At 39.4% G+C, this 27784-nt stretch overlaps 2 protein-coding genes across 2 annotated transcripts in view; one reads left to right on the top strand and one right to left on the bottom strand.

Moving 5' to 3' along the window:
• MTBP (MDM2 binding protein) overlaps positions 1-1568 on the bottom strand; it is a 30098-nt gene extending 28530 nt beyond the window's left edge. The window contains exons 1-2 of the mRNA XM_075085698.1: positions 1451-1568; positions 937-1017 (exon numbers count right to left, since the gene is read on the bottom strand). Of these exons, the coding sequence (XP_074941799.1) occupies positions 937-1017; positions 1451-1532 (163 nt within the window). The 5' untranslated portion in view covers positions 1533-1568. The remainder of the gene's footprint in view (positions 1-936; positions 1018-1450) is intronic.
• A 26-nt stretch (positions 1569-1594) lies between these two features.
• MRPL13 (mitochondrial ribosomal protein L13) overlaps positions 1595-27784 on the top strand; it is a 40348-nt gene continuing 14158 nt past the window's right edge. Inside the window, exons 1-6 of the mRNA XM_075085699.1 lie at positions 1595-1720; positions 2416-2539; positions 7860-7953; positions 9446-9506; positions 21333-21419; positions 21750-21871. Of these exons, the coding sequence (XP_074941800.1) occupies positions 1637-1720; positions 2416-2539; positions 7860-7953; positions 9446-9506; positions 21333-21419; positions 21750-21871 (572 nt within the window). The 5' untranslated portion in view covers positions 1595-1636. The remainder of the gene's footprint in view (positions 1721-2415; positions 2540-7859; positions 7954-9445; positions 9507-21332; positions 21420-21749; positions 21872-27784) is intronic.

Here is a 27784-nt window from a genome sequence, read left to right as displayed (position 1 = left end):
CACAATGACTTGAGTTCTGCTGTCCTTTGGCATCATAATTAAGTTCTAAGCATATTAAGGTGTAGGTAAGTGTCTTTGCAAGTGTCTAACTATCACTGATCCCCTGACTGTTAATGAGTAAGAAAATCTTTGACCTCTCCTCCATTTTGGGCAATATTGCTCTCCATTTGCAGAAGTTGTATCATTCCTGAACTAAATCAAAGCTTTCATAAATATGGTTTATGCGGTTTGCAAAATGAGATGCTCTCTCAACATTTCTACTCAATAACAAGCACAGAAGTTGAAAACAGCTTAACATTCCCATCTTCATGAATTTTAACAGCTTATAGTGGTTTCCCCCATGAATCACAATTATTATGACAGCTGTGACAAGATGAGCCTTAACAGCTCAACACTAGATATCCAAACCATGTAAAGAACTAAGAAAGTATTTTTAATAAAAAAAATTCCAAACATCCGACCCCCCAAAGTACTAAAGCAGATCTTCAGAAATCTATTTTAACACGATAATATGATTTAATAATTAATCATGGCTTAGGGTTCTGAATTGATACCCAACAGACAAATATTGCTTCCACTGAAAAAAATTAGAAGACATCCTAGGAACAATGAAAACATCAAGCTGCCCACTGACATGAGAAACAAGCGCTTTCCTACTATTCCTTGCTAAACTGGACTAAAATTTGCCAACCTTTCAAAACGCTTCTTCTTTATTTCTTGTGTCCAATCTATTTGATCATCTCCCAACACCTCAGCTACTGAAATGACATCAGTTCTCCACAGACACAGCAGCAGCAGGTGCAGTCCCACCTGCAGGTTGAGGCACACTGCAGAAACTGGGCTTCCTTAAGTTTCTGACTTGTTTCACCTACATCATGAAATGTGCCAATTCTTTGATTAAGTTTGCCTTACCTTACTGTACACGACTATATTTACCTGGGAATGCACTCGCATCTGCATTTATAGATGAGTTACAGCTTTCTCTCAGGAACTGATAAAGGGTTGCAGAAGTCCCAGCTGGGAAAAACAAAAAGTTTGTCTTAAAACTACTGAATTACTGAAGTTAAGCCTTGCTTTCTTACAAATATGGTATAAAGTTCAGTTAAATATTAGAAGTTTAGCTGTAAAAAGAAACCGTCAACTACAGATTTGCAGGAGTTTAAAAAGACAAATTTTGTAAAATTCTCGTTAAAGTAGCGCATATCTCAGGAACGCTCTACTGAGTTACAGAGCAGTGTCGCGATAAAACACAACCCCCCCTAAGTTTCTGAAGGTTTGAGTAATTAAAAACTTTTAGTCTGAAAAAAATTCGGGGTGGTAACGGCGTAGGGCCCCAGAACAGCCTACACGGGCGCAGATCCGTAAAGGAAAGCCCTCCCCAGGCAGGCTGGGCCGGGCCCGGCGGCGGGCGGCCCCCACACGGCGCGGAACCCCCACCCGCCAGCGGTACCTGCTCCGGGCCCGGGGCCGCCCGCCGCAGCGCCCTCGCCCCTCCGCTCCCCCCAGCTCAGCACCAGGACGTAGCGGTCCATGGCCCGCCGAGCTCGGGGACGGGAGGGAACCGCCGCCGCTCCGAACGGCCCGCGCCGCCGGCCTTGCGCCGCCCCTCGCAAGGCAGCGCTTCCGCTTCCCGCCGATGCGGCGGCCGAGGGGGCTGCGCTTCCCTTCCCTCCGCCGCGGCGGCACGGCGGCCATGGCCAGCTACACCAAGGCGGCCCAGGTGAGCGGCGCCATCTCCCCCTCGGTGCGGGCTGTGCCGGGGCGGCCGCGGTCTCCGAAAGCGGCGACGTCCCGGCGAGACCTGGCGGCCGCCATGGCGGAGAGAGCGGCCGTGCGGGAGGGAGCGGGCGGGCGCCGGGACCAGGAGGCAGGCAGGAGGGCCCCGGGGCGGCGGGCGGCTTCCCTTCCCCTGGCCGTGCGCTCAGGTGCGCCTGAGGGGCCCGCTGGCGGGAGCCGGAGGGTGGGCGGGCGGCGGCGGCTGTCCGTGAGGGACAGGGCTACCCGCTGAAGGCGGCTCAGGCCAGTCGTGTTCGCAGAACTGCGGCCGGGAGGGTTGTGCCCTTCACTGAGAGGGCACCTCTTTGATGTTGGGCATTAAGTAGCCTCCAGGGACTTTACAGTTCAATTAACAATAACAGAAACTTGCGGCAAGAGGGCTTCACTTTTGAAACAAAATCCTTAGAGCTGGTAACCTTTGTTACCACCACATGTGTTGGAAGCCCGTGCAGTAATGGGCGTATCGCAGTGTGTTAGCGGCGTTTTCCATCCGATTAAAGGTTATTTGGAGAGGGTGTTGTTGAAAATATTCTAGTATTTTGGAGTGTAAAAAAGGCGTTGAGCTAATTAGAGAAGCTATATTTATGTATAGTTGTGTGTTCTTTTACTATGTTAAGTACTACCTCTCTTTCCCTTTAGCAATGGGCTACTTTTGCCAGAGCCTGGTACCTCCTTGATGCAAAGATGCAGCCACCAGGAAAAATAGCAGCTGCGACTGTAATCAGGCTTGAAGGCAGGCATAAACCTATTTATCATGCACTAAGTGAGTACTGTGGTAGATAAAAGCAAATATGCTTTCCTTTACTTGTATTTTTCTTCTCATTTCAGTTTTAAAATCAAGCCTGATATATAGGGTTACATTTTAAAATTGTTACTAAATTATAAATATCTTCATTTTCTCTCTCATCTTTTTCCTTCATACGCCTCTACAACCTTATGTCATTCTCTTTACCAGTCCATATAAAGCTCGTTATGAATTCATAATTTATTTTTCGTAGCTGAATTACAGTGGGTTGAGCTTTTTTTTTTGACACCTTGAAATGTGTTTTGTTGCATTGATCTTAGATGTAAAGATCTAATTTACAGTGCACATAATGAAACACTGCCGTGATTCTTGATTAGATTTTCTGAATGCTACTTTTCAGTACCTGCGTCTTGGGGTAGTTCTTCATTCTGAGTAAGGTGCAGAGAAGTCCTGTCTTCATGAGGCAGTGGGCACAAATGGAAATACAGGAGGTTCCCTGTGAACATCAGGAAACATATTTTTACTGTGAGGGTGACTGGAAGTGGTTGCCCAAGAGGTTGTGGAGTCTCCATCCTTGGAGATAGTGAAAAGCTGGCCCTGCCTGAGCAGGGGGGCTGGATGACATGACCTCCAGAGGTCCCTTCCAACCTCAAACATTCTGTGATGATGAGGCTGGTACTTGTCTGATTCTTAAATGGGAGACGTAATCCGTGTTGAAAGATACCTTCTTGTTTACATGAAAAGTAATTTTGATTTTCTGTAGAAGATTCAGCAGTAAAGATGCATCTGTGATCTTGTTCATTATGTGTAATGCCGTAGCGCCCGTCTCACGGTGACAAGCATTTTATGGATAATAAAAAGGTGATCCCTCATATTGATGGTACAGTGTTTCCTGTAATACTCATGCAAATTTTTCAAGAGACATTACTGAAACATAAAGGAAGCACTAAACTTCTCTAATACATGTAGAGTGTACATACTAAAATGATACTTGATCTGTTTTTCATAATGGAAGGTAGTATTTTTACTGTTATAAAGATGTTCTAAATACCAGAGTTCTGCTGTTGCAAATTATTCTTATCCACAAGATGTCACTGGAGACTAAGGCTGTCTGAAAAATAAAGCAGACACTGAGAGGAAATGTTTTTGGTTGTTCTGTGGAAAGATCTTTGATGCTTTTATGTCCATGAAGTTATAATAACCTGGAAAGTCATTTCAAGGATAACTTTATTTGGTCTAAAGTATTCTATAAATTAGTACCAAATGCGTTACATCTGAGATTGACATAGATAGGTTACTACTCCTGAGAGACACTTGATAGTCCCTAAGAGAGCAAAGTATGCATGAATTTGTGGTTGGTGTACTAAAGGCTTCTTTCTTCTTCTCCCCCCCCCCCCCCCCCGCCCCGCCCCGCCCCTGAACTAACTAGGTTAATAACTAAAAAGAAATATTTTTGAGAGCAAGTCTTATAAGGAGAGATTGAGAGAACTTGGTTTGTTTAGCCTGGAGAAGAGGAGGCTGAGGGGAGACCTTATCGCTCTCTACAACTACCTGAAAGAAGGCTGTAGTAAGATGGGTGTTGGTCTCTTCTCCCGCATCACTGGCGATAGGACAACAGGAAATGGCCTCCACTTGCGTGAGGGGAGGTTTAGATTGGATATCAGGAAAAACCTCCTAACTGAAAGAGTGGTCAGGCACTAGAACAGGCTGCCCAGAGAGGTGGTAGAGTATTTAAAAGACATGTAGACATGTCATTTCAGGGCATGGTTTAGAAAGTGTGGAAGTGTTGAGTTGACAGTTGGATCTGATGATCTTAGAGGTCTTTTCCAACCTTAATCTTTCTGTGATTCTATGATTTTAGTGTCTGAGAGATAACAGTTCCTTAGAATAACATTGGGGGGGGATTTTTGTTTTGTTTTTAATTCAGTATCCAGATACCCTTCCATAGAATCATTATTTGTTTATTGTGTTAAAGAGTATCTGGAGCTGAAGTTAAGATGCGGTTAGGGAAAGAAAGAAATCTGATTTCATGTATATTTATTTTCTGCTTTAGGGATAATGTTTCATTATTCTCCAGTGTCTCATATTTTTAGATGCTGTCAGACTGTACGCCTTAAATAAGGGGATACGACCTTTTTCAGGAGTTTTGAATCTGGATTTTTAGTTTTCTCCTGCACCTCCTTTTCTCTTTACCCTCATCCCCTTGCATTCTATCTTTGTGAGCAGCTTCACAACACAGAACCATAAATAGTGGGCCAGATTTTTAAAAAACTGGGCAATCTGGTTCTTTATGGTGGATTGTGAGCAGGTGTAGGTGAGCCACTTCTCTTGCTTGGGTAGGATCTACTGCTGTCCTTTGCATCCTCAAAGGGAAGGCTAGGCTAGATGGAAGAGTTCAACAAACCCAGCCTGGCCCACGAGTTACTTTAGATTGCCATGTTAGTTTATAATAGCTAGAAGCAGTAGCAGAGACTTGTCTTCTAATGAAAGATTTCGCAAGTAGTTTATCAGTGGTGAGCTAACAGCTGTCAACATGTACCTTTAATTACTGTTTAGTCCTTAATTAAAATGTAGGAGAAGAAATGCATGTACCTGAAGCATGTATTTTTACTGTGTGATAGGAATTACTGAAGTTATAAACGTACAGAGATACAAAAGGGATTTACTGTGGCAGCTTATTTTTATCTGAAGAGGTGCAATGTATATACTGTGTGTAACAAATTGCATATACCAAAATGTAATAGCATATACTGGCCTTATTTTTGTGTATTTCTTGAGGAAAACTTACTTACATACTTCATAAAAGAATAAGTCAATATTATAGTGTGAAAATTGTTGACATGCCTGAGGGCCCTGGACAAGCTGTAGAGGTGGGCCTGCAAGAACCTCATGAGGTTCAACAAGGCCAAGGGCAAGGCCCCACACCTGGGTTGGGGCAACCCCCAGTATCAGTACAGGCTGGGGGATGCAAGGATTGAGAGCAGCCCCGTGGAGAAGGACATGGGGGTACTGGTGGGTGACAAGCTGGACATGAGCCAACAATGTGCGCTCACAGCCCAGAAGGCCAACCGTATCCTGGGCTGCATCAAACGCAGCGTGGCCAGCAGGGCGAGGGAGGGGATTCTGCCCCTCTGCTCTGGTGAGGCCCCACCTGCAGGGCTGCATCCAGCTCTGGAGCCCTCAGCACAGGAGAGACATGGACCTGCTGGAGCGGGTCCAGAGGAGGCCACAACAATGGTCTGAGGGCTGGAGCACCTCTGCTGTGAGGACAGGCTGAGAGCGTTGGGGTTGTTCAGCCTGGAGAAGAGAAGGCTGCGGGGAGACCTTATTGTAGCCTTTCAGTATTTAAAGGGGGACTATAGGTGAGATGGGGACAGATTTTTTAGCAGGGCTTGTTGCTATAGGACAAGGGGTAATGGATTTAAACTGAAAGAGGGTAGATTCAGACTAGAGATAAGGAGGAAGGGTTTTGCTATGAGGGTGGTGAAACCCTGCACAGGTTGCCCAGAGAGGTGGTGGATGCCCCAACCCTGGAAACATTGAAGGTCAGGTTGGACGGGGCTCTGAGCAACCTGATCTAGTTTGAAGATGTCCTGGTCCATGGCAGGGGGGTTGGACTAGATGAGCTTTAAAGGTCCCTTCCAACTCAAAGTATTCTGTGATTCTGCGAAAATAGCCTCAAGGAAGAGTTTTCTTGCATGATATTTTGTGAATATTTTTCAAAAGAAGGATGCAAGTTGGCTGTGTTTCTGGAGCTGGTAAATATTTTTACTTTTTTCCTATTAACTGCAGCCATCCCTGGGGTCATGGGAACAACAGTGTTTAAAGACCAGTGGAAAATAATGCATTAATTTGAAATTTCAAAGGAGACATTAGCTGTCCATGAATTCAGTCTACTTTAAAAAGAACAGGTTGCAGTCATTATTCAGGTAGCACATAGTATCCTGGTTAGTTTCTCTCCTGGCTCTTAATTGTTCATAATTGATCTATTGGTGTGTGGAATTGTTAATTCTGTGTTTATGCAAGTGGAGATCTGTTGGCAAAAATTTCCTTAGATGAGCTTATTCTGTCATCTTCATAACTAAAAGAAAAAAAAAAAAAGGTGGCACAAAGTCCAGTGTCAGTTCCCTGACATTTATTTAGACATACAGTGTTTTTAGAACTGAATTGTCATCAGTGAAAGGCTGCATCAATGAAGATCTTCAAATTGCATTTGCACTTTAGCTGTAGTAGAAATTAGAGCTTTAAAAGAACACAAGATTAAAAAGTGATAGAAAAATAGGGTATGAAACTGGCATTAATTAACTATATGCTCCTATAAAAACGTATGCTCAATTTAAGTCCTCCTTAGTGTAGCAGCTTTGTTACCTACTGAAAAATGTTTTTATCCAATAAGCCTACCAATAAACCTACATTGTCCTAATATGGTAATGCATATGAAAGTCAACTTTGGACAAATAATTTTCCAATTGATTGAATGGATGGTTATAGCTTATACAGCTGATCAAGATGATTACTTCTGAAATGAAAAACTACATATTTTTTTCATATTTTCATCATATTTTTGAGATAGTATGAGTTATATTAGCATTTTTTTAGTAGAGATACACTTTCTGGCAGGGTATTGGTGATAGATTACAGATCTTGCATTTAAAAAACTCTTGATGTGAAAGTTGCTGATATATCACTAAACATATCTGTACGTCCTGCTTGATTCTGCTTGATTGAAAACATAGGTCTTTTCCCAACAGAGCTGTTTTAGGCTTTTTTGCAGGGCTTTTCTCCTTCCCCCTCCCCACCCTCCCCAATCTTTCAGTTTCTTTTAAATTTTTAGTCCTAGGCTACAGTCATTTAATAGAATTATTTTACTTACCCAAAACATTCAGTCCTCCAGTAAACATTGGTACTGTTTTTATGAGAAAACTAAAATGAAGCAAGTATTTAGGATCATTGTTTAGACCTCACCTTTTTTTTATTCTGGGTTTTTTGAAATATAGGTGCATATGCAGCATAATGTGTTGAATAAAATAATGCACTTGCCTGTAAGCCAGATTTCCAGATCTTAGCTGAATAATTGCAATGGTTTAATTATCTAGTCTGATGGTATTTTACCTCCTCACCTGCCTTCTAACCTGACAGTAGTAAACAAAATAGTACTAAAGATTGGTATTTAAGTGCAGATTTGGATGGTGTGACTCAAAAAGCTCAGATCTTTAAATTTGAGCTTTATGAAATGTGTATGTATGTGCTACTGCATATGTATTGCACACTTTATAGTTATTTTGGTTGATTACCCATATGGTTCTCTTAATATTTTCCACTAATTTCTACCTTGTAGGTGACTGCGGAGATCATGTTGTCATAATAAATACAAGACATATTGCCTTCTCTGGTAACAAATGGGAACAGAAAGTATATTCTTCACATACTGGGTAAGCCGTATAATAATATTATTCAAATGAGCTTGTGGTAAATTTAATGTCATATTTTCTTAATAGTTAAAGTCTTTTTTAGCACATTGGTTCAAAAGGGAATTCCTACTTACCTGTTCTGGTTTCTGTTTGCCTGTGTTATGATGTTTAAAATGATCCACACTTTTTATTTTTCTTTCTTTTATTTTTCCCCGGTGTATGTTGTCAGGGAAATAATCTCACTCAAAAGCAGTGAGAGCAATTGAGTAAGGTGACAGGTTTGGTGAGCCAGGTTGTTTTGTGTGAACCCATGAACCCAGTGATCAGCACTATTCTGTCTACTAAGCAGTAGAAAACATTCCTATTGGCACTGCACCTTTAAGATACATGCAGCTGGCAGCTTCAATTGCTTTACCCTTCCAGTACCTATCTACCCAACAGTAAATATCACGATAGATGTATTATTAAATCAGAGGATTAAAAATAAAAAGAAATTGGAAAAACTAGTAAGAAGTTAAATGCTCTCAAGATATACTGATGTATACTGTATACAGTAGTTTACAATGTATTACTCTGGCAGACATAACTTGTTTACAGGCAGAAGTACAATAATCAATTAAAGACAGTATGGCAATGTTCAGTTCAGTCAAATAATAACAGTTGCTCCTATTTTATACGATGAAGACCCTAAATAGTAATCCCTAAGTATCAAAATGTATCCAGTTGGAAGGTTGATAAATTACATTGAGAAAGCTAATTTTGCTAGTACTGATGTTTCAATCCTGAAATTCCTTTGCTGAATTGCTAACAAGTTCTTGTTCAGAGTTGATGGAAATTAATGCGTGCTTTTTTTTCTCCTCCACCCCTATGACTTCTTAAAAAATTTCACTAAAAACTTCTGTGTAAGTTAAAGCACTTGCGTAAGTACCTAAGTTGGTTTTGAGTAAATGAATTGTACAATTAAAACAAATACTTAAATCTGTGCAGCTCCTCAGTGGACACAATTTAATGATGTTGGGTTTATTTTCATTTCCCTTAGGTTGATACCTAATAATGTAATTAAATCAAAATGTAACCCAGCTTTTCCTGACATCTGTGTAGCTTCTTGCATCGCTGTATCATTAATTTAAAGTATATGCGTAAATGTGAATTAGTGCTACTTCACCATATTACGTAGACTTTAAAAAGATGGATGCATTGCAGTACAAGTCAGATCTTATTCCTGTAGATATGCCAAATCATACTAAGGTTTATTTAAAATAGTAAGAAAATAATACTGTTCAAAATGGTTGTCTCGTATGTCAGCCACAGACTGGTTGTGAGTCTTGATCATCTTGAAATATAGGAAAACAGGATAGAGTCTTTCTAATACAGTATAATTGTTGGCCTTGTGAGAACAGCTTCCTTTTTGGAAGTAATACCATTACACTGTTGTTCAAAGTGTAGTGATATTGGTATTAACATCATGCTTGAGCATACAGCATTAAGCTTATAAGCTTGTTCTGTTTTCTAGCTATCCTGGTGGTTTCAAACAGGTGACAGCAGCTCAGCTCCATTTGAAGGACCCAACCGCTGTAAGTGTTTCCCCTTCTTCCCTTTCATTGGCAAAGCTGATTTGTTTTCATTTAATTAGTTCCCCATAGCAACTGGGATGAGTTACCTGCGTGTCTCAGGCTAAATTGCAAACATTCTGCTAAGGCTGTTAGAAGCTTGGCTTGTGACAGTGTATCTGTAAATAGCATGTTTTGAGGGTTAGATTGTAGGTTGTGCATTTTCGTGATTCTTCCATGCTGTCCAAATGAGCAAATCAAGTTCAGTTGCTTCACTTGTTTTTGACTGATTCACTTGCCTTTAGTTTCAGGGGTCTGACCTTTCTCATAAACCAACTGCCTCCAGTTAGACTTAGCTAAGCTGTACTTCGGCTTAACGACCCTTGTACTTTTCTAAGAGCCAGCAGGAGTAATGCTAATCTTAAAACTGTTAGAAAGGACACCTGCTTCTTTCTCCCGTTAAAATTCAGCTACAGTTTTGTTAAATTATTGTTTTATATCTTTTCTGCAATACTCTGTGTTCATGGTCTGAAAGAATTGGAAATGGTGCTTACATCGAACTTCAGCCTCTTTACTAAATGTCTGTATTAGAGTATTACAAATTCTGAATGTCTGTTGATGTGTTTGCTACTAATTAAAAAAAAAAAGGGTGCTAGATATGAATATTTTGCGATGTTGATTTACACAGTTATGAAATTACTTTCTTGGGGTTTGAATGGTCAGCATTGGAGGTCTGAATTCTCTAAGTACTAGTGTTTCAGAACATATGAGGCCCGCAGAGATTAACGGATCTCTCTGTTTAGTTTTGACTTTGAAATGCTTTGGCTTGGGTCACCTTATATATAAAATCATAGAATTATTAAGGTTGGAAAAGACCTCTAAGACCATCAAGTCCAACTGTCAACCCAACACCACCATGCCTCCTAAACCATGTCCTGAAATGCCATGTCTACACGTCTTTTAAATACCCCCAGGGATAGTGACTCCACCACCTCTCTGGGCAGCCTGTTCCAGTGCCTGACCACTCTTTCAGTTAAGAGGTTTTTCCTGACATCCAATCTAAACCTCCCCTGACACAACTGGAGGCCATTTCCTCTTGTCCTATCGCCAGTAATGTGGGAGAAGAGATTAACACCCATGTCATTACAACCTCCTTTTACGTAACTGTAGAGAGCGAAATGTAAAAAAGCTGCTTCCTTTTCCTAGAGAAATTTTATCTGCTGTAAAATTCTTGGGTTTTGTCAATGATTTTTTTACCTATGATTTAGAAATCCTGGTTTGTCTGTCCCAAGCCTCTCTTATACAAAATGTTGTATAAGTACTCAGTAAAAAAGTAGTCTGCCATATGAATTTGCCTGGTTTTCATTTTTACTTTTGCAATTTCTTTCTTTATTTCAAGTGAAATGAAATCTCACAGTTCAATCTTATTTTCTGCCTAGATTTTTTCAAAACAAATTAAATGCTTTTGAGAACAGTCTTTAAGACAGTTGTGATTCCTTTGGGAATTACTGGTAGTTCTGTGTCTAAAATGGATTCTTCAGCCTTTTCCATTTGAGCTTCAGGCAGCCGCTGTGCACTGGGAGGCAGTATAATACAACTTGGTTGTTAGGGCCTGAGAGTTGGATGTTCTGTAAATTACCTTCTGGCATTCATTCTGAAATACCTCTTTTCTTGCCAGACTCATAGATGAATTTCTGTGCAAACAGAGGAGGATTAAATGCATTGCCAATAACTAAAGCATGTTGGACAGAGGTTCAGCAAATGGTGATGTGGCTCAAGGCTTGGCCTAATTTAGCGAGAGAAACATTTTTTTAAACAACATTATGGAGAGCCCTCAGCAATTAACTCTTTCATTCTATTGAGGATGAAGCATTCGGAAGTCCCTCACCTAAAGATATCTCATATGTATTTTTGTCATAATTAATACTAGTGGATTGTAATTACTAGTGTGAAGTAATTCAGCTGATGGCTGTAGGATTATTGGTTTTTTTTTCCTTTTTACTTTTTTTCTCCACCCCCCCCACCCCCCAATGTCTGGCACAGTCCTTTTTGTTTCAAGACAAATGTTGGTTAGCAGTTGGACTCAGTGATCTTAAAGGTCTTTTCCAACCTAAATGATCCTATGATTCTGTGATCCTAATTTGCTATGATATATTCTGTATGTATAGCTCTTAGAGGTTTTGACTTGCAAGTGATTTTATGGCTAGAAACATTTATTCACTAATTGAATTGTTTTGGTGTGAAATACATTGGGAAATGACAAACATGGAAAATATGATGGTGTTTTATTAACAAGTTTTATTTTTAGAACTAGCTGTTAAAACCTCAAAAAGTATTACTGTAAATAGAACAATGCCTAGCCTAGGTAGCATTTGGATCGTCCAAGTATTGATCTAAATGATACATAGTTATTGTGGAAACTTTTATAAATCACTTTATTTCACTTCTTTGAATTAAAAAAAGACCTTTTCTCTTTTAATCAAGTTAAATTCAATTCCTGTGAAGCCAGTGGAATTAGGTAGGTTGTAGGAAGCAGACTGTATCTTTCTGTGGAATCAGTCTTCATTATGTAAAGCAGTGTTTTCATCCTGGAGGCTACTGCTTCTTCTCTGCCCTTGGTCCTATTGTCTCCTGACAGCTCATCCTGGTAGTGCTTCATTAGGTGAGCCAACATTATTTTTGGAAATAGTGCTGTTATAGAAATGAAGGCATGAAATTAATGGAAGAGACTTCTTCCAAGGAAAAGGATGTTGACATAACACCTTGTAAACTTGTGTGGTGTTACATAGAGATTTTGCAGTGGATATGACTATTTTCAGTTTATGTAAGAAATAGTTCAAGCTTGTAAGATTCCACAAGTGTGTCTATATAGCAGGACTGCAATACTGCTTAGCACTGACTTTACTTACATGTGTCTAAATTCAAACATACAAATCCCCAAGATAAATATTTTTCCATTAAAGTTTTGTTTAAACATAGTTTCTAGTATACAGGGAGACTGAGTTTAGGAAAAACTGTTATACAGCTAATAGCTAATTAAAGAGGTTATAATGAGTAATTTGATGCAAAATGGTGTAGTTTATGTGAGGGGCTGAAAATCATAAATATAGCTGTCAGTTTCTTCAAAAGGTACCAAGATAGGAGTGGATGACGATCTGATATTCTCACTTAATGGAGGTTGACATCATTGTATCTCTCTTACTAACTTTGGACCTTTGTATTTCTTGCAGGTAGTAGTTAGTGCTTCAGAAGGAGTTGTACTGAATTTTGAATGTGCACATGCATTTTTTCATAGGATCTTAGGATGATTCAGGTTGGAGAGAACCTGAGTAGATCTCTAGTCTGACCTCCTACTCAAAGCAGTGCCAGCTATTAGGTCAGATAAGACTGCTGGGGGCTTATCCAGAATGGTCTTGAAAGCCTCCCATGGCAACCATTTCCAATCCTTGACTTTTCTTCTTAGTTGAAAAGAACAAAAAACCCCAGTGCCCTGTTATACATGTTTAATCTCAGGTGTATAATTTCGTCCCTGAGATTGACAAAATATTACTATTTTTTTTCACTTCTAGGTATCTTTTATGCTGATATGGGGCACTGACTATAAAAAGAAGTCTGCATTGTTGATGTTTTGTATAGAACTTAAAGTTTCATGTTCATTGTGCAAGTTTTTCAGCACTTCGGAAAAAATTGTTTTTATGGAAGGGTAAAAATTACAGTGCATTGCCGAAAAGATATCAAAAGTAGATAGTCTGGCACATTTTTACCTTTAGTACCTTTGAGTTCCTTAGGGAGCCATGGGAAGGGGAGTGTCTCTATTTAAAATTTCTAGTATTTTCAGTTGTCTGCACTTCTGGAGAATAGCAGAGAAGAGTGCGCATCTATTGGACTTGGCCAGGCTACTTCAGGAAGTGCTTACTGAAGAAAAAATAGTTTCTTCACATTTCAGCCTTTTCTTTCTCTGACTTAGATTTAGTGCAAATTCTTAGACCACCCATAGACAAGAGTATTAAATATGTTCTTTAGGTGCAGCATAACAGCTTGTTGCTGTAGTTCAAGAAAGCCTCTCTGTTGTTCAGGTTAATGTAATACTAATATTCTGTATTGTATTACTACTCCCTTAGGATATATATTAGCGAACAACATTCATTTCCATTGTAGGTTGCTAAGACAAATTTGTTTGGAAGGTTTGGTGTGCTTTCTTTGCCAAGAGAGTTGTTTGAAAATAAAGGAAACAGGTAAACCTTTTTATTTGGGATGCAGGTGTTTGGAATGCATAGAAGTTCAGGGGGTTTCTTGATTGTTTTTTAAAAAAATTTGCAGATTTTTTTGTTTAGCTGTAGAAATGCTAATAGACATGAGACCAACACTTTCAAAATCAAACTTCAAAGTATTTGAATAGGGGAAGACTAAAAGATGTACTTTGAAATCTCACAGATTTGAGAGGGAGCAAAGATTACTTGGGAAAACTCTCTGGAAAAGTCTTACGGCTTTTAATTAAAATGCCTGCAAAATATGTTGACAGATCCGGTCTGTAGAACCAGGTAGTAATCCTGTCAGGACAAAGTTTTCAATCAATTTTTATTCTGTTTCTAATTTTAAAAGTAAGCAAAACCTGGCTTACTTTGTTATTTTTTTTTGGCTGCGTCAGAAACTGCCCCCCCCCCCCCCCCCCCCCCCAAAAAAAAAAAAAAAAAAAAAAGAAGGTTAATACCAAATGCTCAGTGAGAATATTGACCTTTGCAGTATTCAGAGGCTGTATTACCACTGACAAAGAAATAATGGGCAATAATTGTTCAGAATGAATGTTACCTGCTAGGGAAGATTATTAAGCGAGGCAGGTAGCTCTTTGGAGATCTGCTATGAGGAAACCTCTGGGGGTGTCAAGGTTCTGGTTTGTTCAGCTGCTGGCACTGATATGAAGGGGCTTAAAATGTTCTAGTTCTCCTTTCGAATGCTCTTTATCAACTGTTTGCATGTATAGACTTGCCATTATATCTGCATTATAATGATCTTTTGAAGAAAAGCTCGGATAGAAAACACGATTAAACCTTGCTGTTGGTATTTGAAAGCCTATTTTCTTTGCATCAGTAAGGGAGAGTTGGTATAATAATATATACATACTAAAAGTCAGTTACTGAAACATCAGATACAGTAGGGTTTTCTTTTATTACTATGGAGTAATGTCTCTTAATTAAGGAGAGCAAAACTTCAAAGTCTGTATTAGTAGGCACACAGAGGTTAGTATGGCATGGTGAGGAGAATATTGTTATGGAACCTGTTATCTTAAAACCTGTGGGTGCTCTAAGTCTTAGAGCTGGCTTGGTCTTTTACTTCGTAGTAGACACAAATAAATACTTCCTTGTTTAAAAACAAATCTTAATCCATTTCTTATTTGAATTTGCAAGGCAAATTAATATATTAATTTAAAGAACACATTAAACTTCTAAGTTTTTAAGTGCTGACGAGTAGTGGAAAGCAAAATGGCGTGCAATGGAAGTTTAATTTGTCTGTGACCAAATGATTCTTGTGGCAGTATTAAGTATACTGTTGCTGTACTACTCATACACCTGTTAGAGGTAGAAAGGTGAAGTTCTTTGTATGCTTTTATAATGTGTGGTGAAAAGAACAATAATGTATACAGAACAGAAAACTGAGAACTGGTAGAAGGAAGATGTAGTCTCAAGCTGTACCTCCAAGTAACTGGTGTGTCTCCTGAAGTAATTCTAGGGTGGGGTTGTTTTTTTTTGTATGCCCTGTAATTAATCACTTTATTTTCTCTGGGGCACTGTGTCCTTCCCATGTTCTAGAGCTGCTTCCTGGTGATTATTTGACTTAATTCAGCTGTTAGGGGTAGACTTTCCTCTGGAAATTCGGCCAATTTTTTTGTGCTTCTCAGGATCAGGAGTGGTATTGCTGTGTTGATTTCCTTCTTTAAAGTATGTTTTATCTGGCAAAGAATCTTTCTCAGAACTTGCTCTCCATCAAGCATAGCCCGAGTTGCGCATGAGCCAAAGCCTATCACAAAAACTGAAATGTTCAAGCCTCACACAGTGTTTCTAATAAATATATTTTTAATTTATTCATACTCATAAAATGCTAGACCGTGTAGTAAAGGACTGAAAGTGCAAGAGTTTTACTAGAGCTGCCTTCAGATTCCTTTCCTCCTAATTAGCCCTTTAAATTGGAAACAAAAAATGTAATGTCATATAACTGTGTGATTAAGAGCATGTCTATGAGCGTGTAAATTAGCCAACTTGGCAAAAAGGTACTGCAGTATTCAAGGTGACAATTGTAACTACAGCCAATGGGAATTTTGTAATTCAGAAGAAATTGGGGCAAACAGCATTCCAGTACTTTAAAAATCCTCAAATATTAATGCTCTAGCGGCTGTATACATCTGGTGGTAGATGTCTTTACCTGATGGAGAAAGTGTCATGGCCTTTAGGAGTGAGAATTTATGAGGATATGGAATTTTACAAGTTGATAGTACTAAAGATAAAGGACTGGGGAGAGGAGGCAGTAGGAATCCATAATTAACTGAAAATGTTAAACTGTACTGATTATTTTTAAACTGAGATTGATGCTGCAGTGAGACCTGTGAGTAGCTAGACCTCTTTGATTTCTGTGGAATTTTGAACTGGCAACAGGGTTTTATACCTCTCATGTAAAATTAACCTCTTGTTATTTTAATAGTTCAAAGTAAAAATAATTACATAGAAAACAATAAGAATTTTCTTTTATTAGAGTGTATTACAAGCAAATGGAAAGATTGTTGTCGTTAATTCCTTAAAGAAAACATCATGTTCTGATGTGTGCTTTTGGAGAGCATTGAATCTGGGTTTGGGTTTTGCATGGGCTCAGTAGGAGACTTTTTCTTGTAATTCTGTACCTTTTTATTTAGAGTTGGTGTGTTTTTAGTAAAACTTGAGCATGTTCAGATAACAGGAGAGCCCTTGCTTAAATACTGGTGGTTGGATCTGCCTTTTCTGTTACACGACCTTAATCAAGTTGCAAAAGCAGTTGGTACAACTTCAGTTAAGTCCGTACTTCACTAACTTCTTTGACTTGTCATAACACCAGTTAGTGAAGTTCTGGCTGTAGGCAAAATTTTGGGTATGGAGCTGGATGTAAACTTGGTCTGTCTAGAAGCTGGGTTTGGATTTGCTTTGACTCGTAGAAAAGCCTGAGGCAGAAGTTACAGAAGCTAGAGGTTTTCCAGCACTACCTTCTCTATCCTAGCTTCCTGTATGGTCTTCTGTTCTGTAGTTGGACTAACTACCTTGCAGTAAACCAATAATAAAAGTACAGACTAGCAGGACCTTTAAAGATTGCACTTCAGCTTGTTTAGTAATACACTTATTTGGCTTTTCACAAGTCTCAAATAATAGTTTATCACCACCTCACCCCTTTTTTTCTTTTTTTCTTCTTGACCAAGGTGAATGAGGTTGAGGGGTGGGAGGTATAAATCTGCCTTTGAGCTGTTCCAGCATGGAAGTTATGATCTGCTGCAGAAGCCAAGGCTTTGTTTCCAATTTGCCGCTACTGCAAGTTGCTGGGGCAGGGGGCATGCCTGCTCAGACTCAAGGTTATTGTTCCTCTCTCTTGTTCTCTGCATGGGTGTAACGCATAGATGGCAATATTTTCAAGTGACTCAGATGTTAAAGTCTCTATGATAATCACAAAAACATGCAGTTATAAAATGAGCTGTTCAAAATGTTTGGTAAGTTATAAGTTTGTTTCCTCTAAGAGTTCGTTCAATTGCATTGAAGCTCCGGAATGGGAGAGGCTGTAACAGTGAAGACCAGTTTCCTGCTCTGGATCAGGCAAGGATTTAATGTCTTAATCAGTGATGTAGACAGTGGGATCAAATGCACCCTCAGCAAGTTTGCGGATGATGGCAAGCTGAGTGGTGCAGCTGACTCACTAGAGGAAAGGGATGCCATCCAGAGGGACCTGGCCAAGATCAAGAACTGGGACCGTGTGAATCTCAAGAGGTTCGAAAAGGACAAGGGCAAGGCCCCACACCTGGGTTGGGGCAACCCCCAGTATCAGTACAGGCTGGGGGATGCAAGGATTGAGAGCAGCCCCGTGGAGAAGGACATGGGGTTACTGGTGGGTGACAAGCTGCACGTGAGCCAACAATGTGTGCTCACAGCCCAGAAGGCCAACCGTATCCTGGGCTGCATCAAACGCAGCGTGGCCAGCAGGGCGAGGGAGGGGATTCTGCCCCTCTACTCTGCTCTGGTGAGACCCCACCTGCAGGGCTGCATCCAGCTCTGGAGCCCTCAGCACAGGAGAGACATGGACCTGTTGGAGCGGGTCCAGAGGAGGCCACAACAATGGTCTGAGGGCTAGAGCACCTCTGCTGTGAGGACAGGCTGAGAGTTGGGGTTGTTCAGCCTGGAGAAGAGAAGGCTGCGGGGACACCTTGTGGCAGCCTTTCAATATATAAAAGGGACTATAGGAAAGATGGAGAAAGATTTTTTTGTTGTTGTTGTTTAAAATTATTTGTTTGGTTTGATTTAGTTTGTTTGTTTATCAAGGCCTGTGGTGTCAGGACAAGGGGTAATGGATTTAAACTGAAAAAGGGTAGATTTAGATTGGACATAAGGAAGAAATTTTTTACTGTGAGGGTCGTGAGACACTGGAAGCTGTTGCCCAGAGAAGTTGTGGATGCCCCATCCCTGGAAGTGTTGGATGGCCCTGGAAGTGTTGGATGGCCAGGTTGGATGGGTCTTGGAGCAACTTGGTCTAGTGCAAGATGTCCCTGTCCATGGCAGGGGGGTTGGACTAGATGAGCTTTAAAGGTTCCTTCCGACCCAAACCATTCTATGGTTCTGCAGTCTGCCTGGCAGCAAAAGGTGGTTTGTGCTTCACGTGAGGGTGTTTTGGGTTTTTTTGTTTGTTTTTTTTTTTTTTTAATATTGCAGAACTTGTGGTAATGCACTTGCATGTATGAGAAGGCACAAGAAAGCCGAACAAGTTCTTGCATAGCATGGAGATTGGCAGACATACCAAAGCATACCTTGGATTATGCTTATTGCACTTAGCATACTTATCTTTAGAAACCGCTATTGAATATATAATTATCCATGATAATTCATTATCCCTTATTATGCTCCAAGTCCTGCTTTCATGTTCATCTGTTGTCACCTGAGGTCAGTTCTACAGTGACTGTACACAACGTTGAAAATATTTCTTCATTGTTTGACGTGAGCATATAAATCAGACATTCTTTTCCAGTGTGACTTTTTAATAGACACATTTTTACAACTAAAAGGTTCTCTTTGTAATGTAGCTAAAAAATCAGGTCAGATTCACAATCAGAATAGACCAGCTGTTCGTCTAGCTCACTGATTTGTTTCAACAGATGTCTGTGCCACATGCTGCAGAGGAAAATAAAAATCAGACACAAACTTTAGTTGATTGAAGTAGTAAAATATTTAACAATGTTCATTAAAGTGTTTTAAAGTCTCTCTTTTTATTGGAGTAAAATCATTAAATAACTAACTCTGTGTATCTCTAGGCCATAGGTCATATATTGGGACATGTGTATGGACAGTTTATTAATGTAAGGAATTAACACTGGTTCTATCATAATCTGAAGTTAAAAGTAATTTTTAGATAAAGAAAAAAATCCCCACAGTTAGGCAATTTGTTGTGAAGTCTCTGGATCTGCTGTTTTAGATCAGATGTATTTTGATCTTTCATTGGCTATAATGAAAATATTGGGTAATGTCATGGTTTAATCCCAGCCAGCAGCTAAGTACCACACAGCTGCTTGCTCACTAACCCCCCATCACCACCCACCCCCACCCCCCCATTGGGATGGAGGAGAGAATCAGAAGTGAGAACACTTGTAGGTTGAGATAAGAGCAGATTAATAATTGATTAATAATTGAAATAAAATAAAGTAAAATAGTAATAATAATATACAAAGCAAGTGATACATGATGCAATTGCTCACCACCTGCTGACTGATGCCAGCCAGGCCCCGAGTGGTGGTCACTGCCCTTCAGCCAGCTCTCCCCAGCTTACATCCTGAGCATGACGATGTATGGAATATCCCTTTGGCCAGTTTGGGTCAGCTGTTCCAGCTGTGCCCCCTCCCAGCTTCCTGTGCACCCTGCAACGCAGGGGAAGCTGAAAAAGTCTTTGACTTAGGGTAAGCACTACTTAGTAACAACTAAAGGTCAGTGTGGTATCAACGTTATTCTCATCATAAATCCAAACCAGAACACTATACTCGCTACCAGGAAGAAAATCATCGCAGCTGAAACCAGGACAGGTAGAAAGGAAAATAAGTGTATGAAATGAAAATTGCTAATGGTAAAAGGGCTGTTCACATGAGCTGCTGTTAATATCAATGTATTTTCCTATGTTGTTATGGTGTGTCACTTCTTTTTCAGTATTCAGTGAAGTAAACCATTGAAGGTTCATTTTCTGTCTTTACCTTGCTTTTTTTCTAAGCACATGGTATACTGACCTAAGTAAACTCTAGTTTGCTGTACAAGCATGAATAGGTTTTTATCCCTAAAAGCATTAGTTTTCATCTCTGTTTTTTAATAGTTGCTTATTAATTTTATACTAGAGAAGGGGTCAACACTATATATTAGTCTGCCCGACCTGATCTATTTCTTTTATCATCTTGATTTATTACATTTGTCCACAGATCTGTGGTTCGGGCTGCATAACATCGGAAAATCTTTGTGATGTTGAGGCTTCTTTAAATGCCTTCAGAGTTTCTCAAGACATACAGTACATATGTATGAGGATCCTAAGAAAATGTTGCCATCTGTTACACAGCAAAATTAAAATAATACTGGGGTCAAACTATCTTGAGTGTTCCCTAACTTCAGAATCCAAGTAGAAATGCCTGCAAGTTAAAGAACCTGCACTTCTTAATTAATTTCATTTGCAACAATTAATCGTTCCGTCTTAAGTACATGGTTCTAGCTGGGAACTCAGTGATTGCCTCTAAAGTTTATGTCTGCGTGGCTTGGAGCACAGGCAGAGTGGGTTTCCTTCTACTTACCAGATTGCACGTAGGTCTACCCCTAACTGCTTTGCTGACCTTTATAAAACACTTTTTGTCTCCTACAGTTGCATGCCTTGTTTTACATTTACAAATGTTCCCCTTCTGGGTGAAGCCCATAAATGTGCTTTATTTAAATTACAGGCATCTACACGAGATTCCAGGAGAAATCCTGTTGACTTTTGTTACTTTTCAGTGACATAATCTAGTGTAGATGCCCAAATTCTAGTCATTCCTGTTGCTCAGAAGTGAGATTGTTCATGTGGAACTAATAACAAGGGAATAAATTACAAATATATATAGTATGTTCATAATGCAATGTATTGGTATGTCAGCTTTGCTTAAGATATGATGCATAAATTATATAGAAAATACAAACACAGCAAATTACAGTGTCAAACTAGCTGTTGGGAACACTTGGTAAGTTTGTTAAACCCTGTTTCTTTTTCCTCAATAACGTGTGTATATAGATGTGCAATATGAATGATATGGAGTTACCACAAGCTTCTCAATTCTTTTTGAAGTTGAATGATCATATGCAGTCATCCACAGTGCTAAATATAGCTCTTAACTTTCTAAGCTGCAATTTTTTATGTGGCCCTTAGAGTAAGTGTTTATATGATAGGGAGTAAGTATTTCTTCTTCCAAAACAGTAAGTCTGGAGCACCTTCTGAATGTCGTGCCAGAGTTCTTCAGCATGGAAGAGGTTGACTGAAAAAAGTGACTAGCGGAATGGGCAGAGGGAAACACAGCTTACCTTCTTCATGTTAGTTGGAGCCTGTCTGGTTATTTGTTACCATGTTATCTTTCCTCAGATTGTTAAACTGACTGTTTATAGAATGCTTCCAAAAAACCTTCAGAGAAGAACTATGATGCAGAGGCTGCACCTGTTCCCAGAAGACGTGAGTAGTCATGCAATTACATTTTCATTCCTGTGTGATTTGGAGGTGAAGAGGGAGTGGTAGCAATAGCAAATCTCTTGTCATAAGCAGGTAAATTAAGAAAAATCAAGCTGCTTTTTATTTATGTATCTAAATGTATTTGAAATGATGCTTTTTCTTTATTATTTCACAAAATTGTGAGATATAAGACATGCATGAGATTGTCTTCTGTATTTAGGTCAAACAGAATGAAGAATGCAGTAGCGTTGCCAAATTTTGGTCTGGATTTGGCAGGAAGCAGTGTTGGTTTTTAAACAATTAAATAGCTAAGGCTGTTCTCACCTGCCTCAGGTTATTCCAGAAGATATACAGAAGAATCTTCTACAAGAGATTCCTCAGCCACGTGCAGTCCCCAAGAGGTTAGATGAATATACGCCAGAAGAAATTGCTGCCTTTCCGAAGGTTTGGACTCCGTAAGTATCTTAGTTTTTTTTTTTAAAAAAAGACACTTTGACTGAATATGTACTGTATAGGCTTGAAAAAAAAGTAATTGTTTTTCTCTTTATGTCATCTTTTTGGAGGGAGGAGGTTATTAAAGCAAAGAACATCCATGTTAGAAGGGAGTGGTTGCTAAGTTTTTTGTATTTCTGGCCTTTCTTTTAATGAGAAAATCTTTCCTCAAAATCATGTTTTAAACTATTCACTTCGTCAAAATAAGTTGAGTAAAAGATGAGTAAAAAACTTCATTGCCCAATTTGAGTTGTATGTGCTCTATAATCCATAACTGTTAGCCATAACCAAAGGAAACACCACTGGCTCTGTGAGGGAATGATTCATTGGGCGGGGGAATCCTTCAGATTCTGTCCAGAGGAAGGGAAAGAATTCTCCTGAGTTAGACCTTGGAAAGTGGATCTTCGGCAGGGAACATGCCATATGTTTATTTAGATAAATAGTTTCTTTTCTATGCACAAAATCAGTTCCACAGTAGTTGCATGGCACATGAATGAGTATTTGTGGTTTGCTGCATACAGCAAACCACCATATGCAGCATTGAGTAAACCTGCTGGTCAAAATGATGTGTAACATTTGGGGCATTTTCTGATTAGTACCAGTGTGACTTTTCTTGTGTTCAGGGTCCCATTACCATAGTCAACAGAAATTAATTTTGAAAGATGGCCCCTTGCCTGATTATTCTAATGAAATTTAAGAAGATGTAACAAATAGGGAGATGGGGAAGGGTGTAAGTAAGCTAACAATAGGACCAACATGATGGTCTGTCTCCAGTTAGATTACGGGTATTTCTATTTCTGTAGTACTTTCTAAAAGGTTATGTTTCTCTTTATCCTGTAAAGAAGTGTTCCTCTGTACTTACTCCTACACTAATCCTAAAAAATAGACTTGGTGTGAGTCTCAAATGGTATGTCATCCTATTGAGTAGTTCCACTGAACCAGATGTTAGCTGCATGTGGTCAGAGGTTAGCTGCTGATGTGGTAGTAGTGGCTTATTTCTCATGAGTCTGCTTAAGGTATGATCTCTCAGGTGTCTTGATAGCTGAATGATTTGGAAGGGACCTCTGGAGGTCATCTGGTCCACCCCCCCTGCTCAAGCAGGACTATCTAGATCTGGTTGCCCAGGACCTTGTCCAGACCATTTGTTAATATCACCAAGGCTGGAGACTCCGCAACCTTTCTGGGCAACTTGCTCCAGTGCTCAGTCACCCTCACGATAAAAACAATGTTTCCTAATGTTCAGACAGTACCTCCTGTGTTTCACTATGTCTTGTTCAAATCAGTAGGACTTCAAAGTGCCAGAACTGAATGCTTCCTATTTTTACAGGAGCATTTAATAGGTTCAGCGTGGGTTTTCATGTCCAGCTGATTGCAGAACTCTAATAGAGATTTATCTGCAGCAACGGCATGGTTTAGATTTTTAGCTAGCAGTGACTAGATAGTAGCAAGCCTTGTACAGTAGAAAAAAATCATCTTACAATAGCGAAACCAGTAACCCTCTTTGAAACAAGGGAAGTCTTTAACTTTACCTTCCTATATCAAATGCCTCCTCTCTTTGTATTTAATCTGGAAGAAAAAAATTGAATTTTAATTAATGAAGAGAATGGGCAACTCACATAAGAATGGTCTGTCAGTAAGAAGAGAAAGCAAATAATTTTTAGTGCATGGCCAAAACTGTTGGTATACCTTTAAAAGAGCCTGATGCTTTTTGCTTGCTAAAATTAATATTAAAGAGCTTTTTGTGTTTTTTTTTTTTAAATAAAGTAAATTAAACATTTTACATTACAGCATGTATTTTCTCTACATTATAAGGCACATACAAAGAAGGGCATTTACCCTTCATAGGCAGCAGAGATATGTGGAAAAGAGATGTAACTTTTCCGGAAGAAAACCGGTAATAGTATAACAAAAATGAACACTTGAGTAGGACCTTCTTGCAACTCAAAAGTGGAGTGCGCTCACAATTCCTTTTATGGGCCAGCAGCTTTCACTGCTTAAGCCAGACCAATACAATTAAGAAATCCCAGGAATATATATAGGACAAATGTCTGTATCCATTCCGCATATATTTATAGTATTTGTGTTCCTTTGAGGGGAAAACAGAGTAATGTTCCATTGTTCTGTCACATGTTTAACAGAAACCAAAATAATTTTTTAGTGAAACTTCTTAACGTTAGTGGGCTTTTGCTTGCAAATCCTAGTAATAACAGGAGAAAGTTAGTGTGGGACATTTATCTACTCGTAAGTCAAGTGAAAAAGCCTGCATGGAATTCTGTATTTATGCGTAATGTGTATTTGTGCTCCCACGTCCACACACATAGTCGTACAGAGTTGCACTGCTTTTGCATGTCAGAGATGGGATGAGACCTTTCATCTATAGAATATTTTCCCTCTGCTTTTAGTGATTAAACTTGGTGAAGTATGTGATGTCATGAGGGTTGACTGTATCACATGACTGCTAAAGATGCACACCATTTTGCTTTTGTCTCTTTGGATGTTCTCCCTGTCTTGCTGTTAACATGTAGGTTCTGAGTAAGTTAAGTGGATTCAAAAAAGAGAAGTGTATGGCCATCAGTGGCTATTAAATATGGTTCTACAGATGTGACTCCTGGCTCAGGAAGTTGTAAATATTGTGAACTTTGATGTGACCTAGAAGGGCAGATCTTAAATGTATATAGTAAATAAATGATCAGTTGCTAAATAGCCTGTCTTATGATAAAATCTGAAATCTATTGAATTCCTAATGCTGAGCTTGTTTTAAGTGCCAAAGGCAAAGAGCTGCGGGAATAAAGCAAGTAGAGGGTGATCTGAGTCTTCCAGATGATCAGTACTGATTTGTGCTCTTTTGCCTATTTTCAGTATGTAGAATTTGATCTGGTTTTGGTAGGAAAAAATTTAAATATTGTGTGAATGCTGTATGGAGAACACCTGGAAGAACTATGTTCTGCACACAAAAAAAAGCATGTTTGTGTATCTAGATACTCCTTTGTGATAGTGCTTGCTTAACGTGCATTGACTTAGGTCTTTGTTCTAAAATAGGGAAGGGCACTGACAGCATAGAAAAGAGCATTTTGGAAATTACTTCGATTTTGTTGTATTTATCCTGTGTCCTCATGAATGTGGGTAATACTTTCAAAAGCTTATTAAAAAATCAGTTGTACTTAGGCTCCTGTTCATAAATGACACCAAAAGAAAGTCTGTGCATCCGTTCTGTGCAATCTGAGGCCCCTCAGTATTACGGTCTCTGTTGAAAGGGAACAAGGTACAGTGATGCTTTAAGCCCTCCTCAGGGTGGAAATATGTAGATTGATGTTGACTTTTTCTAACCCATAGCAGTTATAGAATTGCTGTGTCTGTTTCTATTCTCACTCCTGGATGGAGTTGAAAATGCTGAGATCTCCTGGTTCCTACGAGGTTTCATTGGATTAGCCCTGAAGAAATTTAGACTCTGCACCAATGACCAGAATTCTACTGTACATTAGAGTAAAGCTGATAAACCTCTCATGCCATATGGTATATTATACTCTTGTATGACTGTCTTTATTACTAATACTAATAAAGATTCTCACATGATAGTTTAGCACTGAACTGGAAGCTGGGACTTGGCCTTAACTAACTAACTGGGAGTGTCCCATTTGTCAAAGGAAACAGTGTTATTCTGCCAGAGCTTCTGAAATGCTTTTCTTTGTCTCCACACACTGCCATAGTCTTGCTTAAGTTCCTCTCCACAGCACTGGGCCACCTGAATTGCGTTGACATGTAGGTGTGTGTGGCAGAGGACAAGTAAGCTTGATGCCATCTAATTTAGTCTTTGCTGTCAAACTAAGTTTCCTGATAGCTTCATGTTAGCATTGAGAAGACTACTTGAGCTTGTTGATCCTTGGGGAAAATCTGCAGGTAAGAACACTATTTTGAAGCTAGATTTGAAGATAGAATTCCCCTCCCATCATTTCTTGGAACCATTCCCTCTGGAGGAATTCAAAGCACACAGAAAATATGCATTCCTTTTTTTTTTATTTCTCTCCTCTGCAGTCTCATCCTGATCTATTTTCAGTTAGTGCTATCTGTATACAGTCTTTTTACTCCGTGCCAGTTACAGAGGTGGGGGAGTGCTCTGCCTTAGAAGCCCTGCAGCTGTAGCAGACTTCGAGGCTTTCAACTGGGAGGATCACAGATCCTGTGGAAAGGGTGGGTAACTCAAGTGGGTATTCTGGTGAGGAGAACCTGGGCAATAGGTGGACCTGAGAGGAATGGAATAGAGGGTCTGAAGTGAGTGTGAGAGAATGCTAGAGAGGAGTGGATTTAGTGGGCTCTGGGTAGGGTAGGGAAAAACAAGGGGGAGTTTGGGAGTTTTAATGCTCTGAGTGGAGAGACTGGGCCAGCAGTTTCCTTTCAGTCAGCTACTTCAGCTAGAGCCACTTTTAAGGCAGGAGGACATGCCGAACACTGCTACCATATCTTTGCTATGTTGGACTTAGTCCTACCTTCTTTTCTGCTCTCATCCTACCTTCTTTTCTGCTCTCAGGAACTGGTAAGTCCTATCAGAGGGATCAAGAATGAAGGTGGTTATCTACCATTTCTCCACTAGCTGCAGGGCTCATCACTGTAGTCGCTGTTCTAATTTCAGCTTCTTGTCCTGGCCTGCAACCAGACCATTGTGGATGTCAGCTATTAGTGTCAGATAGATGATTTCTAATTAAACCTTCAGTTCACTTCTCTGGCAGTTTTGGTGTTTGGAAGAGCTTCCAGTTTGAAGTAATGGGAGAAAAATAATGCTTTTCTTCCTGACTGAGAGAATAAATGTATTATGTGATTCTCTAGCACTTAGGGTGCTATGGCGGGAGGGCTTAGTTGTGAAACAAAAGATACAGAATTGAGCAAATTTGGTAAAATTGCTTTCAACACAGACGTCCGTAAAAGGGGACTTAAAGTGAATTGTAGCGGTCACTGTTCTGATTAAAGCGCCAGCTGGAGTGTCTGAGAACAGCTTTGCATCAAAGGCACCACAAGAAAGGCTGTATGAGTAACCAGCTGCAATAGACTCAGTGTTCTGAACTTTTTCAGTGTGTGTGAGCCCTTGGACGAAGTAGTGTTTGCATTATTCCTTTGAAAGACTGTAGATGGAACAAAGATTTTAGTATTTACATATTAAGCTTTTTAGAGACGTATAGCAAAAACGTTCTTTTAAAAATAAGTCAAAAAAAAGGACAAAATACTGACAGCTCTGTTCAACAAACCAAAGAGAAGTTAGTTAAAATTGTATAAATCTGATATTCTTTATAATTTAAGATGTACCAAAAAACCAACTGCCTATTATTTGTCTTGCATGAAGTTCTGAGCTTGGTGACCACTCTGTTTAACAAAGGGTAGAGGTTCAAAAGGGAATTAAATTCCTCTGAGAGTGTTTAGGAGAAAAGGAGTTAGAGGGAGACACTTTTTGTAGCATATCTTCTTTCTACAGAAAAAAAATAGTTTATATTAGTCCTTTAAAAATAGCTGTATCCTGTAGTGGAAAAGATCAAATGAAAAGCATAGTTTGATTAAAAGTGTGTGAGGTTATAAAATAGAGGTAGACACAATTACAACACGGAAATTAATCTTTAAGGTTTTACATTAAAACTGACACCCAAGAAAAGTACCTCACTGTATGTAAAATGGCCATAAAACAGATAATAGGGAATTAATATAAATTAAATTACTGAATTTATATGAGAAGTTCCTAGTGTTAGGAGGAAAAGAGCCTTTTTCTCTTTAATCTGAAGTAATAATGTAAATTTTCATTTGGAATGTGAGGAGAGCATCCTCAATGCTGCTAATGATCTCATTGGACTTTTTACGTATCTTTTCTATCAAAATGTCTATCTGTAGATATTTTT

This window comes from Phalacrocorax aristotelis, chromosome 2 (genome assembly GCF_949628215.1).
Source record: "Phalacrocorax aristotelis chromosome 2, bGulAri2.1, whole genome shotgun sequence".
In the NCBI taxonomy this organism is placed as follows: domain Eukaryota; kingdom Metazoa; phylum Chordata; class Aves; order Suliformes; family Phalacrocoracidae; genus Phalacrocorax; species Phalacrocorax aristotelis.
The sequence above is the reverse complement of the archived record's forward strand: the minus strand, read 5'-3'. Positions and strand labels throughout refer to the sequence as shown.